This window comes from Ixodes scapularis, unplaced genomic scaffold (assembly GCF_016920785.2).
Source record: "Ixodes scapularis isolate PalLabHiFi unplaced genomic scaffold, ASM1692078v2 PGA_scaffold12__126_contigs__length_90152505, whole genome shotgun sequence".
Classification (NCBI taxonomy): domain Eukaryota; kingdom Metazoa; phylum Arthropoda; class Arachnida; order Ixodida; family Ixodidae; genus Ixodes; species Ixodes scapularis.
In genome coordinates this window covers 76,036,768-76,051,858 of record NW_024609838.1, presented here as the reverse complement: position 1 = coordinate 76,051,858, position 15,091 = coordinate 76,036,768, and the positions used below count along the sequence as shown (strand labels likewise).

At 46.8% G+C, this 15,091-nt stretch overlaps 1 protein-coding gene across 1 annotated transcript in view; it reads left to right on the top strand.

Moving 5' to 3' along the window:
* LOC8037845 (FYN-binding protein 1) overlaps nucleotides 1-15,091 on the top strand; it is a 57,772-nt gene that overhangs the window by 15,181 nt on the left and 27,500 nt on the right. The window contains exons 2-5 of the mRNA XM_029987738.3: nucleotides 1,438-2,332; nucleotides 7,978-8,128; nucleotides 11,880-12,063; nucleotides 14,891-14,949. Of these exons, the coding sequence (XP_029843598.2) occupies nucleotides 1,438-2,332; nucleotides 7,978-8,128; nucleotides 11,880-12,063; nucleotides 14,891-14,949 (1,289 nt within the window). The remainder of the gene's footprint in view (nucleotides 1-1,437; nucleotides 2,333-7,977; nucleotides 8,129-11,879; nucleotides 12,064-14,890; nucleotides 14,950-15,091) is intronic.

Genomic DNA, 15,091 nt, shown 5'->3' with positions numbered 1-15,091 from the left:
CTCCGCCCTTCTTAATCATGTGACACACCAAGTCGGTTCCCCCCCCCCCAAAAGGAAAAGAATTCTTCACTCTGGAAACAGTTGTCTTCCGAACAGTTGCTTATAAATACTGCCTTTTATGCATTAAAGGACTTTGAAGATAAAGATTGCTGCCAATTTTTCAAAATTAATGTCCCTCGGAAGTTCGGGTTGAGGACAAGTCAACTGCTACTCTCATGCAGATTTTCTCAACTGTCGCGCTACTTCTAGGTAAAGTGCTTTTTTATAGATCATGCACAGCATAGCTGAGCCATGCTTTGTTCACTGTTGTTCACTGCCATGTTTGATAGCAACATTGGCAAGAAGGGGGGGCTGTTTTTTTAGCTACCTCGTATGACAGTTGGTAGTTCCACAAGCCCGAAAAGTCCCAGTGCATTTACGCCGTCGCTTCACGTGTGTTGCAGCGACAGCAGCTCGGTGCTTGCGTACTAATTTGCAGTCATCGTGGCGTAGTCTTCGTTTCTGCGCCTCCCCCCAAGCACAATTCTGAGGATTTTTGCGGCGTTTTCACTTTCGCTTTTAGTTCCACCGTCGTGCCTGATCAAAAAATAAAACAACAAGAACAAAAAAAAACTTAAGAAGAAGCACGAAAAACAGAAAAATTACTCTATTTAAAAAAAAAAAAGAAATAAAGAAGAGCAAAAACACAATACATGTTGATCAAGCCCGCTCCCTTAGCTAGGTTATTGCTTTAACTATTTAGTCTTCTTCTCTTCAGTTGGTTCTTAATTTTCAAAAATAACATTTGGTGCCCTATTTTTTTTAATTTTCAAATTGGCTTTAAATTGGTTGTGCCTTCTCAGGCAGTACTGAAAGAGGTGTAATATTTTTAATTGATTTTTCTTCCTCACCCTAATTTATGTCCTGCCTGATGCATGCTCTGTCTCAAAAGTACCTCCTCAGTGTGCCGTAATTGAAAACTGCCTTTTCCAAATCTGCCACGGAAGCCTTGTCATGCGGCACGCAAGTTTGTCCGCTCAAACGGTCATGCGCGTGCGCTGGCACAACGGGTGTGGGCCACAACCACCGTCAAAGTCAGAATGGCAGTTCTTTTGAACGCCTGACTTCCAACGTGTGCTTTTTGCTTTTCAACACATGGTCTGCTTATGCGCACACGCTCGAGACACTGGAAGCTTTTGCAATGGACGACAAGCAATTCCCCGGGGACATGGAGGCAGGAAAGGGAGAAGGCGACATACCGGCTCGAGCCAGCCAATATTCAATGGTGTCTTTTGCTTTTGTTTGTTTTTTGGTCATAGTTGGTGGCGTGTCCCTCCATACCAGAAGCTTCCCGCCTCCATGCCCGGGGAGGTTCCCACTTACAACCGTCGTCTTTATTTGACATCAAACATTGGTGTCGCGCTGTGAAGAGGGGGTTTTGAGTGTCTTGCCCATCAGTTTCAGGGCGACCGGGCGGGAGCAGCGATGGCCTCGGACCAGTCGCCGCGTGCCAACGTGCAGGTGCTCCGCAACCTGTTCAACGACAAGGACATCCTGCCCATGCGAATGCTCCGCTCTGGCGACCTGCACCCGAGCCTCACCAAAGAGCCGGCCGGTCCGGAGACCTCGCCGCCAACGCCGAGCGGAGTGCGGATACCTCGGCCCACCCTGGCCCCCAAACCGTCGCGTCCCGCGCTGCCCACCGTTAGCATCCGTGTCCAGCAGCCGACGTCAGTCCGCAACGACGGAACGGACAACTCGCCGTCTTCCACCCGAGAACGCGCCGACCGGCGCAGTCCAAAGCCTGACGCCGTTCACGCTCCTTCCCCGCCGCCCCCGGCGACGCCAAAAAAGTCGCCGGACGTCGCCAAGCCACGTCTTTTGCCCGTCGTGAGCCTGTGCAGGAAGAAGGACGGCCAGGGCACTGCGGACGAACGCCTCTGCAAAAAGGACAGTTCTCCCAAGGAAAACTATTGTCCCAAGGGAGGTTACCTTTCGAGGAGGGAGTACATTTCCGACGCTGGTTACGCATCCCGCAAGGGCCCCCCAACAAACAGCGACTCTCGTTTGGATAAGAGCTCCGTTTCCAACGACGACTCCTTGTCGAGGGGGAGTCTGGACTTGCCGGAGGCATCGGACTCCGGGAGTGTCAGGTCGTCGTCGGGGTCCGGACGACGGAGCGACGGCGGCGAAAGGGAGTCGACGTGGCGTCGGCGCAGTCTTCCGCCGCCGACGGGTCTTCCCGCCCCGCCCAAGCCGCCGCGTACGGATGCCATGCGCCTGCCGCCAGGGTTGACTCCGCCCCCTCAAGACGCGAGGCTTGGCGATCTTGCGCAGCGGGAGAGGCCACCGGGTGAGTCAATGGGCTCGGCAGACGAGCAAATTCATTGTCAGTTTTTGTGAAGAAAAGTTAAAATGTATAAACTTGAAAGTAACCATATTCGACATATATTTGCCTGGTTGGGTGAGAGTTAAAGTCTGAAAAAATATATCCAACCAAAAATTGATAGGCAACCCGACATTTCAAAACCAACACGGTTTTTTCTTCAGGGGTGACTGAAAGCACGCAGACACAGCAGCAGCTCCCAACCTCTTCGTCTTTAAAAAAGAAAAGAAAGAATAAAGAGAAAAGGAAAAATTAAAAAGGAGAAGTTCCCGTTAGGTCACAGAGGCCATGCGCGTACACAGAGGGCAGAGCACCCAGCAACCTGCTTAGGTTTCCTGGCGTGTGCTGGATTTGCCACGATTCCAAGAAAAGTCTTCTTCGAAAATTGGGCTCTGTGTCCACCACGTGCGCGTTCGCGAAGTCAATGCGATGGTCTAGGGTATCGCAATGTTCGGCAATGGCGCTGCACTCACTGTCAAACGTCCGCACGTCGTTCTTGTGTTGGCGGATACGCTCGGGAAAGTTCTTGGTCTCGCCGATGTAGGTTGCGGGGCACAATTTTTCCTTTTCTCTTTATTTTTTCTTTTCTTTTTTGAAGACGAAGAGGTTGGGAGCTGCTGCTGTGTCCGCTTGCCTTCAGTAACCCTTGAAGAAGAAACCGTGTTGGTTTTGAAACGTCGGGTTGCCTTTCAATTTTTGGTTGGAGATATTTTTTCAGACTTTAAAATGTATAATGCAACGAAAGCCTTTCTCGTGATGTACAGTATGTCCACCCCCCGAAGATGTTCAACGTTCTTTTCACCGCAAAAATAAACTATGTGTCGTCCGACTCTCCGTCTCGGCCTAGCTGTTATGCTGCAGTCCAGATGCCAAAGTTTCGGAGCTAACCGTTATCTTATTCAAATAAGTGATTTTCGTAAACTTTCAATGGAAAATTCAGGCCCGTTCTCTGTAGTTTGCGCCATTTGGCCCCATGTATTCGTGGGCTTAGTTGGGCATTGTTCTCCCATTAAAAATTTCCGAAAATCGCTCGAAACTTTTGAATAAGGTAGTGGTTAGCTCTGAAATTTCTATGTCTGGTTCATACCACTAGTGCTACATTTGGGCAAAGACTGAGCGGTCGGGGATGCATAGCTTCTTTTTGCAACTAAAGAACACTAAATCTTTTTACGGGACACCCGATACAAGGACACAAAACTGAGAATGTAGGTGAAATGTGCACTAGTTTTTATTGATTGGTGCAAAGCTTTTGACAGAGCATCTCATCCATTGTTTTTACACAAACTGAGCTCTCTAAACCTTGGCCAAAAGGAGTATGGATGGATTGAAAATGATATTTTGGGGAAAAAGCAGCATTCAAAATGAGATTTTATTGATGTTACATTTAGTGTGACTCAAGGGTCAGTACTGGCAGTGGCATCTCTAGTGTCAGTGGCACCTGGGGCAATGGTTTGCCACGACCCCCGCCCTCCTCCTTTTACTGCCCAGCTGCACCCCCCTGAGCGCTGCACTTGGGGCAGTCCATCCCCCCCCTCGCCTCCCCCTAGTGATGCCACTGAGCACTAGACCTCTTTTATTTCTCGTACTTGTGAATGGCATAGCATTAGGCATTACCTTGCCCTAGAGGCTATTTGCGGATGACTGTGACCACTGTGTTTTGTATAGCAAACTAGACGGTGCTAGTTGCGGTTTTACAATCGGACCTAGGTGTTTTATTGAAATGGTTTAAGACTTGGGAGTTGAATTTGAACACTGAAAAGTCTGCAGGTCACTTTTGGGACGAAGCGCAGTCCTTCCCCATCATACTATTTTATTAATGATCAAAAATTAAGTATTAAGGCTGACGTTAAATATCTGGGGATTACTTTGTCGACACTTTTTTAATCTTCATGTCACCCAAACTAAAAGAAGCTAGCTGAACTTAAAATTTATTGTTCAAAACTTACTTAGGGCTCCTGGAGAAATAAAAAAAACTGCCTTTTGCTGTTTGGTAAGGCCTACAGTTAAATATGTGAATGTTCTGTGGGATAAATATCAAAAGTGCCTTGTACACAAGTTCGAAAAACTCCAAAACCATTCAGCAAGATTTTTATCAGGTAATTATAGTAGAAATCTAAGAGTAACAGAGATTAAGCATTTGACGTATATTGTTGCATGTAGGTCAACTCCAAATATAGGCCTCAACACTCCCCCCCCCTCCTCACAAAGTCTAAAAAAAATGTTTTTCTCACTAATAAAAAAATATTTGCTTGTTCTTATGTTTGAGATACCCATTTTTAAGAAGTTCGACTTATACAAGGCAATATACAGTAATTTAATGGGACCTTCTATCTTTAAAGGGATACTTCAACGAAATTTGAAATATTCCCGTCGTGTTCAAAAATAGGTTGAAGATGATCCACAGTATCCGTAAATGACAATCGCACGTTTGTATTTTGATCCTGGGGGCTGTATTTTTCGTTATAAACGGCCCACTCTGGCAAGCGCTCGGAGAAGGCCCAGCTTAGAGCACGTGACATCCAACGCAATTGTGACGTAGGTCGTCTCAAGACAAGCAAAGCTACGGCGAGGCTGACGTCGAGAGGATGGCCTAGTCGTTCCAGCCACCGAAGCGGCTGCTTTTGTACGAATTTTGAGTGACGGGTTAATCTTCTATAATCTTCTAGGGGGACAATAGCGACTTCTGCGACACACAAAAGGGATTTTCGGGAAGAGGGGAGTTCCTCCTTCCCCCCATCTCTCGTTGTGGCCGAAGACGAGACAACCTCCGTCACTAGCTGTCAAGGTTCCTAGACGAGCATTACAAACGAGGCGTTAGCAACATCCACCAGGTGCTCTTTGCTAATCGTTTAATTTGTTTTAAAATTGCTTTTCGAGACTTTTTAAACAAGATATTGGTATGTTCCATGTGATACTGCTCTTTTGAACACATATAGACCAAAAAAATGAGCACCGAAATTTCGTTGTAGTATCCCTTTAAGACAGAGAAGTTTTTAACTATGTTTTTGTCTGCGCAATTCCTAATGACTTGGCAGGGATCGACAAAATTGGGTATTTGAAATCACCATATTTGAGGAAGCCTATTTTATCCATAATGTTGTGGAACCATTCCTTTTAGAATGTGGTCCTGATTTTAAAATTTTACATGTCTTTATGTGCATTTATGTGTGTTGTTTTTTACAGCCTTTAGCGTATATTGCATTAGTACTATCATAATATTGTGTATTTTGTTTTCTTGAGGGCTGTATCTGCGATATGCTTTCGCACTGCAAATCTTTTCTGTAAATAAATTTTAAAAAAATTATTAAAGGATTGTTTTAATGATATAGTCGTTGGAATCTAATTGTTACCAGGCCTGTAAAGTTACTATATAAAAGTATTTTATTTACTAATAGTCACAATGATTCCAGTAAATAAGTACTTCCTAAGGTGTTATAAAATTTCAGAACCAACTTTTTTTGCATTTTTAGAACAACTCATAGCAGGAATTCAGTTGTTATTACCTCTCAAAATAATATTTACAAACATACAGATTCACACTGACTGTCTTAACCTCTGCTGTGAGCAAAGTGTCAAATAAAGATAGGTTTGTGCCAATATTTTTTCCAAGTTGAATGCTGAACCATGGGTCATCATTTGCAGCATGGTTTTATGTTGCGGGATATATTGCCGCTCGCCAAGTAAGCAGCACGGCCGTAGCCTAACGGTTATCGCGCTTGCCTCCCACGCGAAGGGCCAGGGTTCGATTCCTGGCCGCGGCTACGTATTTTTGTTGACACTGTATTGTGATGTTCTGGTGAATTTGAGAACAGTCTAGCTGATTCGAGTTTAGAATGTCCTACGCGTCGAACCTTCTACGTCGAATGCTCCAGAAGCCAACGCGTGTACAAAAGCGGCTCCACGTGGCAAGCCGGAGTCAGTTTTTCGCCCCAGCGTTCGACTCTGCTCTCTCGCCGACTTCGACGCCCGCGACGCTCTGCTGTTATCTTTTGTTTCCTTTTTATTTTTTGTGCACAAGTTCGCCCTTACGTTTCAGTTTCGCCAGTTATTCTGTTTCCTCGCCCGTTCATTCGCGACAATATTTTGAAAGTAATTAGAATGCAGCTAGGTTATACTTTTGAGGTGTTTTTTTGTAACCTAGGTAGATTTGTTGTATTGTAACTGTACATCTGTAACTTTAATTTAATTTCAGCTGAAGCAGCTGTAACCTAACTTTTATGGTAACTTTCTACGGCTCTTTTAACACCGAATGTGTCTTATCAGCCGGCTGTGGTGGCTAGACGTACAGGCAATTGTAGGAAAAAACCAACACCGAAATGCGTTGCACCCATTGGGAACCACATAAAAAGGCTTCAGTCCTCCGGCAGAATTTAAACTCACCACCTTGACACAGTGAGCCAAGTGCTTTGCCAACAGCTATCCAGGCTTAGTAGTTTGGACGTTGGACCACGCAAGAGCGAGCTCATTCGCACTGCGTGTGAATAAGCTCGTGCACTTTGCGGCCTAGCGCCATCTCACGGCATGTGCCAGAAATGAAAGGGAACCTTCGGTAGGCGCTGCCGTTGAGACGTTCTTCTCTTCTTCCCTGGGAGACCTATCGCACATTCTGCGCTTACCAGTCTTTGTCGGCATGATCAAGCTTGTGTCATAACTTCGCGATACTTTAAAAGTTGTACCAGCCTCCGCAACATGTATCTGATGAACCAATTTATTTGTCGATTAAATCTCACCAATCCCTAGGACATTGTCAGGGTAGAACCATCTGCCCTTCATCATTCAGTACTCTTTTTAGATATGTTTAAGTCTGCTCTTACTAAATATTTTTGCATAAGCGCCTAGTGACTGTGTCTAACTCCCGTTTGCATCTTTTTTGTTGCTAGCTGCCTACTCCCTGTGTAATGCCCCAAAGGCACTGAGGGTACCATAATATACGAACGAATTAAATAATTGGTTGAAAAGTTTCGATCGGTGCCATAAGGGGGTTAATTATTAGGAAATAACCAGGGTGTTTTGGCAAACCGACAGATACCAGAAGGTCTAGGTCAGTCCTTAACGCTTTGTGTAATACTATTTTTTATATTTTTGATTTAGCGCATAAGCACGCGTTAGTGTTTTCTTCTTTTTTTTCAAGATCTGCGTTCCATCGTAGGCTGCGCGTGTTTTCTTCAATATGTTCTGCCATCTTTTACCCGGTTGCCCCAACCTTGCGGGAATGCCCCCACGGCAGGCATGTAGCCAAGGGGGAGGCCCATGGGGCCTGCCCCCCCCCCCCAACAATCTTTCATTTTGCTGGGACCTCCTCTCTCCCCTCTCCCTCATACAGCATTTTGTTATGGGTGGCCCCCCCCCCCCGTAATGTTTCATTTTGCTGGGACCTCCTTTCCCCCCCCCCTCTCCCTCATACAGCATTTTGTCATGGGCTGCCCCCCGCCCCCGCCCCCCCCCCCCCCCCCCCCCCCGAACCGAAATCCTGGCTACATGCCTGCCTCACGGGCACTGCGAAGTACTCGAAATAATTGAACAGACGGAGAAACCATTTGTTTTGAACACGTAGCTTCGAACGTGCCGTTTGAGGGGGCACGCATCTTGAAGTCGGCGGTGCTTTTTTGCAGTGCCGGCGAGGGCGGTTCCGACGAGGCCGCCACCGCAGCCTCCGTCGCTGCCACCACCCAGAGCGACCCCTCCTCAGTCGCCGGTCGGAGGCCCCGAGGAGGAAGACCTGTACGGGGACACAGAGGTGCCTCGGCAGCCCTCTTCCCCCATGTGAGTCAGAAACGTGTTCCCTCATTTCTAAAGCGATTTTAGTGGCATCGTAGCGAGATGGCAGTTCCATTTTCGTTTCTTTCAAATCTAAACGATCAGTGCGTTAGCATTTTCTTCTCAACGTCTTAAAAAGTGTGCTACACCATCGCGCGAGCCTGGCAGTGCCCGAAAAGATTCCGTCCTACCCGGCCCAAGCCCGGGCTTTTGGGTACGCCCGACCCCGTGCAGGGCTCTAGTCCTAACGAGGTCAACTTGTTCACGTGCATCAATCTATCAAAAGATCGCTGAACTCTGATTCAGCTTGGCTCGAACGCTGCTAATGCAGGAAAGTTACGGTAGCAAAGTTGGTTAAAAAAGCACCTATTTTAAAGAGACTAAGTGCGCAGGCAAGCTGATGGTAGCTATTCATGTCATTTAACGCTCAAGTCTTTGGTGCAGGAAAGAAATTAATTGTAGTCAGAACAGACACAGAAGGGAACGCCTCAAGCTCTTTTATGTCTCAGGCATCCTATATACCCGCACAGCCACTCTCAACCACCTTCTACGCAGAGACCTTAAGCATTTTCGAATAGAAAGAACATACACATTCACAAGAGACCATGCAGTCAAACCCATAGTACAATGCCCTTATCATCAAGGATGATGGGAGAGGGTTCTGGGACCTACGGTACATCTGGATGACCTCAGGAACACGGTGACTGCTGCTCTTTGTACCCCAACCCGGGCCAAGCTTAATGCCACTGTTCCTGAGTTAAACGAGAGAGAGAGGTATTTGGGAAGCGGTGGCATTATTTGCGAAGCTTTTCCGGGATTGGGGTACAAAGCGCAGCAGTAGCAGTGTTTCTGACATGTTAACCAAATGTAGGACCGAAATCCCTCTTTTGTCGTCCTCGATGATAAGGGCATTGTTTTGTGGGTTTGACCATGTGGTCTTTTGTAATTATGTATGGTCTTTGTATTTGAAAATGCTTTCAACAAAAGAGATTTCTGCATAGAAGGTGGCTGAGAATGATTGTATTGTGGGTTTGACAGCATGGTCTCTTGTGTATGTGTAGTTCCTTGTACTTGAAAATGCTTTCAACAAAGGCAATCTCTGCGGTGAAGGGGGTTGAGGGGTGGAGTTAACTGAGTTTGTGGCGTTCCCTTCTGTGTCTGTTTTTTCGACTAAAAGATTTTCCTTTTCTCCACCACAGTCTCGGGTGTTAAATTACATGATTCACATATTTTAGTTTTCACGTGTCTTGGGGACGATCATTCTTGCAGTATATCAACTATCTGCAAGGCACGGGACGTCCATTTCCCCACTCTATCTAGCGGGGAAATGCACAAATGAACAGATATGTTTCTGGGATGTGGGATTTCGTTAAAAAGCATTCCACACTTTCACGAATGCCGTATTTTCTGGACTGTTCGCAACTCCAGCCCGCCGCTCGTCCCCTCCCGGACGAACGGAGAACCAGAGACAGCGGTGGCGGCGCGGAGACGGTGGCAGCGACTGTCGGCCTTGGTGCCTTGATGCTGCTATTAATTACTGCTTGGTTCTGGTCGCTGTGCATGAAGCAGGTTTGACAAAAAGAAGAGGAATTCTGTTCCGCCTCGCAACAGCGTTGCACGAAGCGACTGAATTTCATTATTGACTTTTCGTATATTGCATACGCTGCGAATTTCTAGACTTGTGGTCGCCAGCTCAAGCTGTGCTCGACGTGACGGCAAATGCTCCCGCTAGTAGTGTAGATCTGTAGCATGTACAGTTTACGAAAAGTCTATTCTCTGCCCTACATAGGGAAAAACTGGTCGCGCAACGGTATGCCGAGCAATAGACATCAGAAATGGTTTCGCGTTTTAGGGCCATTACAAGGAACATGAACATTTGCTCCAAGCACGTTCAAGACAAAATACGCGTACCTGCTTTCAGGTAATTACAAGCCTTTTAATCGCAAGAAGCCTTTTAATCGCATCTGTGTTTGCCACCCATTAGTGACGAGAGCTTAGAACGAGTAGTTTTGGCAAGGCGGGCCGCAACCTTGCAAATAACACGGTATACATGAATGTTTGATATATTAAAATATTTCTTCTTGGTAGAGCAATAAATAAAACCACTAAACACGCCGATGACGTTAATAGACAGTTTTAGCATAGCGTTATCGCAGGCTGCCGTGAGCATGTCAAAGCTACCGTGAGCACGTCAAAGAGATTTGGAGTATAGTTTTCAGCGTGCGCTGAAAACTATACTCCAAATCTCCAGCGCAAGCTTCCGGTTGCAATACTGCACTGTACGGTAGTCTGCGGTCACGCTATCTTAAAACTTTCTATCAATAGCCATAGCGCAGTTTGATCACGTGTTGCAAAACGCTAAAGCCGGAGTCACTGCTTATACATCATACAAAAGGCACAGTCTGCTTACAAATTCGAACGCGAGTCACCATGAGATCCCTGCTTCAAATGCCACATGTCAATGAGCTGAAGGAGAGACTTTGCGCGCAGCATTTGAACCACGGACATTGCTGTGATCCGTGTTTGCAGATATGTCTTTTGTATAATGTACGGGCAACGTGACCCCGGCTTAAAACCGTGACGGTGGAGTGAGTTGTGAGCCTGTGGCACGGAGACATCAATACTGTGAACGCTGCTCTTCCGGAGCATGACGGTCACCGTGTGCGGCTTACTTATCGGAGCACTATTGGCCAAGCAAAACGCAAACACCCCAATATCTTCGTCACCCTCAAAAATATTTTGCCGCAAACAGTGACGTGGCCGGTGTCCAAAGCGCGCTTGCCCTCCACCAAGCTTCGCAAATTGAGGATCCCGCAAGGTTTAGATATCCACATGCTAGTTTTCCTAACACACATCAACATCTCCGTCACCTGTTATATGCTCCTACCCTGGCCGCTACGCATTTGTAGACAAAAAATCATTTTTAGTGCACTGACCAGCGTCAGCGAGCAGAGGCACGGGAAATCCTGGAGAGTCTATCCCTGTCTATTCCGCCATTTTGGAACCACCCCCTGCCACCAATAGGGCGTTGGAGTTGCAAGTAGTCAGCACCTTGTGTCTGCAGAGGCAAATTTCGACCGAAAAGGTTTTCCTTAGATAGACCAGTGCATAGTCCGAACAAAACATCTCATATGTGGCACACTTGAAAAAAATGCCAGCTTTATTAGTGCACGAAGTAGCTGCTATCGTACAAAAATCATCATTAACGCGACCTATCATTTGCAAAGTCTACCACCTCTCGTCATGATGAAAGTTATGGAAACGCAAATCCTCCTATACTAGCCTGCACTTGTAGCTCGTCTGCACCGTGTAGCATTTAGACCTTTAACCGTGTATACCATGCATCCGCTCACACCACCCTAAGCGCCTATTCCCAAATTTGTAGGATCTGAGAAAATACACGCAGTAGATTCATATGTAAAATTGATGACCGGAGAAGGGCCCATCCCCCATTTTTTTTCAATTACTGTAAAACCCTTTATTTTCCCGGCCCCTATTTTTCGCGAATCGGTCACAGATGACATAATCGCGGCCCCTAAATTTCACGAATTTCAGACGCCTGCATTGAAAATCTTGAGGACCGAAATTTTTGCGCGCCCTTAAATTTTGCGAATTCTTCAATTCGTGAAATTCGCGAAAATTGAGGGCTCGCAAACATTAAGGGTTTTACAGTATCTCCAAAGTTTGAGTGGGCGCTTGCCCGGTATTTTACGGTAGTTGGAAAAGTATGGTAATTGGTTCCTGGTGGGCGCTTCAGCCCCGAGTACACGGAGGATGAGGAGCTGGGGAGGGGCTCCGAGGAGGAGCTGTACGCCGACACAGACCGGGACGAGGCGCCCGTGCTGCCACCAGCAAGGAGCGCCAGGCCCATCGCTCCACCGCCCGCCTCCCATCCCCCGATGACCGGCAGCACGTCTCCCGCGGAGGAGCTTTACCAGGATGTGAGTTCGTCATACTCTCGCCGCAGCAACATTTGTGAAACGGTGATGGCGAGCTGCTGTAGATTTGGGTGCCTGTAACGTATATTTTGGGGAAAGAAAACTTGTCAGTGAGAAAGGTAACGGTATCCTCTTTCTTGCCGATAAGTGTTTTTCCCCAATATAAATCCCACAATGTCAGTTCTTGTTCTGACGATGTTAGGCTTAGGTGGACGTCGGCTAGTAGAAAAAATTAGTTTTTCCTCAGTTATTTTATAATTCAGGTAACATCATGTTTTCAAACTTTTGCATTCTATCCCAATCACATTCTCACGGAGTTTCAGCCTCCTGCAATGTTTTCCCTAAAGTTTTGTATGAGTGCCCATCGAAAAATGAAGAAGTAAATGTTAAAAAATATCGGGTGGGATGACCTTATGAAAATTTGGGGTGGGCGACAGCAAAATTTGATAAAACATTGGTGATAAGCAAGAGGATGGAAGGGAGGGGGGGTGCAGGCGTGGGTGCCATTGCAAACTATGTGAACCGGGAACCGATAGCGCAGATCGCGGACACGGCAAATTCGCATTCCACAGTGCAATATGTACACGGGAAATCGGTGTGAACTCCCCTGTCATGGGAACGGATATCGAAGAACGTGGACGCAGCACATTAGCACTTCACATTGTGGTAAACACGCGAGAACCCACTACAAACTCGGGTGTCGTGGAAACCAATATCACATTCACAGATTGCAGACAAAAGCGCGGGATCCCACTACAAACTCATGTCACGGGAACAGATACTGCAGACTGCGGACGCGGGTGATTCGTGCTTCACGATACGATGAAAACGGGAAACCGCTACAAACTTGTCTAATGGAAACCAGCATCAAGCGTCCAAGTCGCGCACCAAAGAAAAGACACGCGGAACAGAGTTATGACTTTGCACGTTAAGGATGGTCCAATCCAAGCCGCAAAATGGGCCTGTAAAATAAGGGAGGCGGAACCCGTTTTCTTTTTTTATAACTTCCGCCTGCCATTTTAGCCCAAAGCGTGCGTGGATGTATGGATCAGAAGCACGCCGGAACAAAAACTCGCATCACGGGCTGGAGAGTGAGAAAAGGCACCCTTTGTGGGGATCTTAGAGTGACTTCGAGGTAGAGAATACAACAAAAGCAACTGCTTCTTAACCCTTTAACCACCAAGTCATCTTTAGAAAAAATATGCAAACTTTCCCAATTTTTTTTATTTGCACATATTTTTTCTTATGTGGTTCTGATTTTACAATTACATTACTTTTTGATAGGTATTAACACAAAAATTTTAAAAGAAAATGTTGACTTTTATAGAAGCTTTCCCTCAGTGCATGTAAGAGTAAGAATAACACTTGCTGCAATGCACAGTATTTATTTGAAAATACGCACCATAACAAAAGATCAAGTGCCTAGACGTCTCTCCGTGCTAGCGCGAACAAAGTTCCGTAAGGAACGATTCCTTGCAAAATGCAAGGAATCGTTGATGGTGGTGTTCCTTGCGCTAATAGCGCAAGGAACACCATCATCTCTTCGCGGTCCACCGATTTCCGTCAAGAACCCCGCGCTGGGAAATGCGGAACTGCATAGCGGTTTCTCCCTGTCACAATGAAGTTGGCAAGGTCCCAATAAAAAAAACCTCAAACCAGCCGAGAATGTCTTTTTCGTCAGTGGGTTGCCGCAGAATCCCGGGCACTGCACAAAACAGAAACCTCGGAGGTGCGGGTGGCGGGTTTTCAGCGTTTACACATTGCCACACTCGAACACTACCCAGCGCGTCGTTTTCTTTGTCACTGTGGTCTTCGTCACTGTGGCCGTCGTCATGTCCAACTCACTTTCAGAGACAAATTCAATGTCTTTATCGTCGCTATTGTTGGAACTGCCGCAAGAGAGAGCCCGTTTCCGAGGGTCGTCACCGGCATCACTCAAGCGCGCTGCCATCTCTGATCACTTTTGCAAGGGTAGATACGTATCAAAGGCTAAAACATGCTATATTTGCGCGAAATCTCCTGCCCTCCAGTGTTGAAAATTTAAACTAAAGCCGGTGGACGAACCTGTCTCGTGTTTCGCAGTGAAAGCGAACCATTATTTTGGCTGGACGAGTCTGACTCTGACTCGTCATCGGCAATATTGGTACAACCTTCCATGACGAGTACAGCTCGGGTTGAGTGGTGAAAGGGTTAAACCTGCCTTTGTCTTTTTGTTAGGTACCCGACAAGCGATTAGCGCAACCCCCACCCCACACCCCACCGCACCCCGCTCAAGGTTTGTCAGGAGGGCAAGGAGGGGCTCTCCGGTGCCGTAAAAAGTTAAATATTTTTAACTTTGAACCCGCAAAATGTCACAATCCCGTTACCATTGACGTCACTCCTCTCCCCCCCGAATTCCTCCGGGAGCCATTCTCACCAGTTTTGCGGGTTGGTTTGGACCGCGCTTTACAGAAACGGCTACTGCAGATTGCGGATGCAGCAGATTCATGGTGATATAAACACGAGGCAACCCGCGGCAAACACGCTGTGTCACACGTACCGACACCGCACATTGCATGGTTGAAGCGATTCCTGCTGGACATCGCGCAATATATATCCGGCGGAAATCGGGGGTGGTGGCGATGTTTCAGAATTTTTATGTCATTAATATTTAGCCGAAGAAACGGGATGGGAAATCTCGCGTAAGCTGGCATTAATACGGTTAGTTTATTTAGTTAGTTAGCCAAAACGCACTTTTTTTTTTTGAGGAACACTCGGTATGTGAAGTCAGTGTCCACTTCCGAGGTCCGTTCGCACATGCCGGTGACCCATGACCATGTGCGTTTTGCAGAGCACACTTGGCCAGGAGGAGGAGATGTACGAGGAGATGCCCATGGACCAAGAAAAGAGGTCAGTGATGGCACATGACGGCCTAATCTGTTTTTTGTTGCACTTAGAAAGAAGATTAATAAGTTACTTTGAGAGCCCATAGGAAGCTCCCGAAAGAGCGCAAGCACCACGTGACAAATAGCGGCCAGTCACGTGACTATAA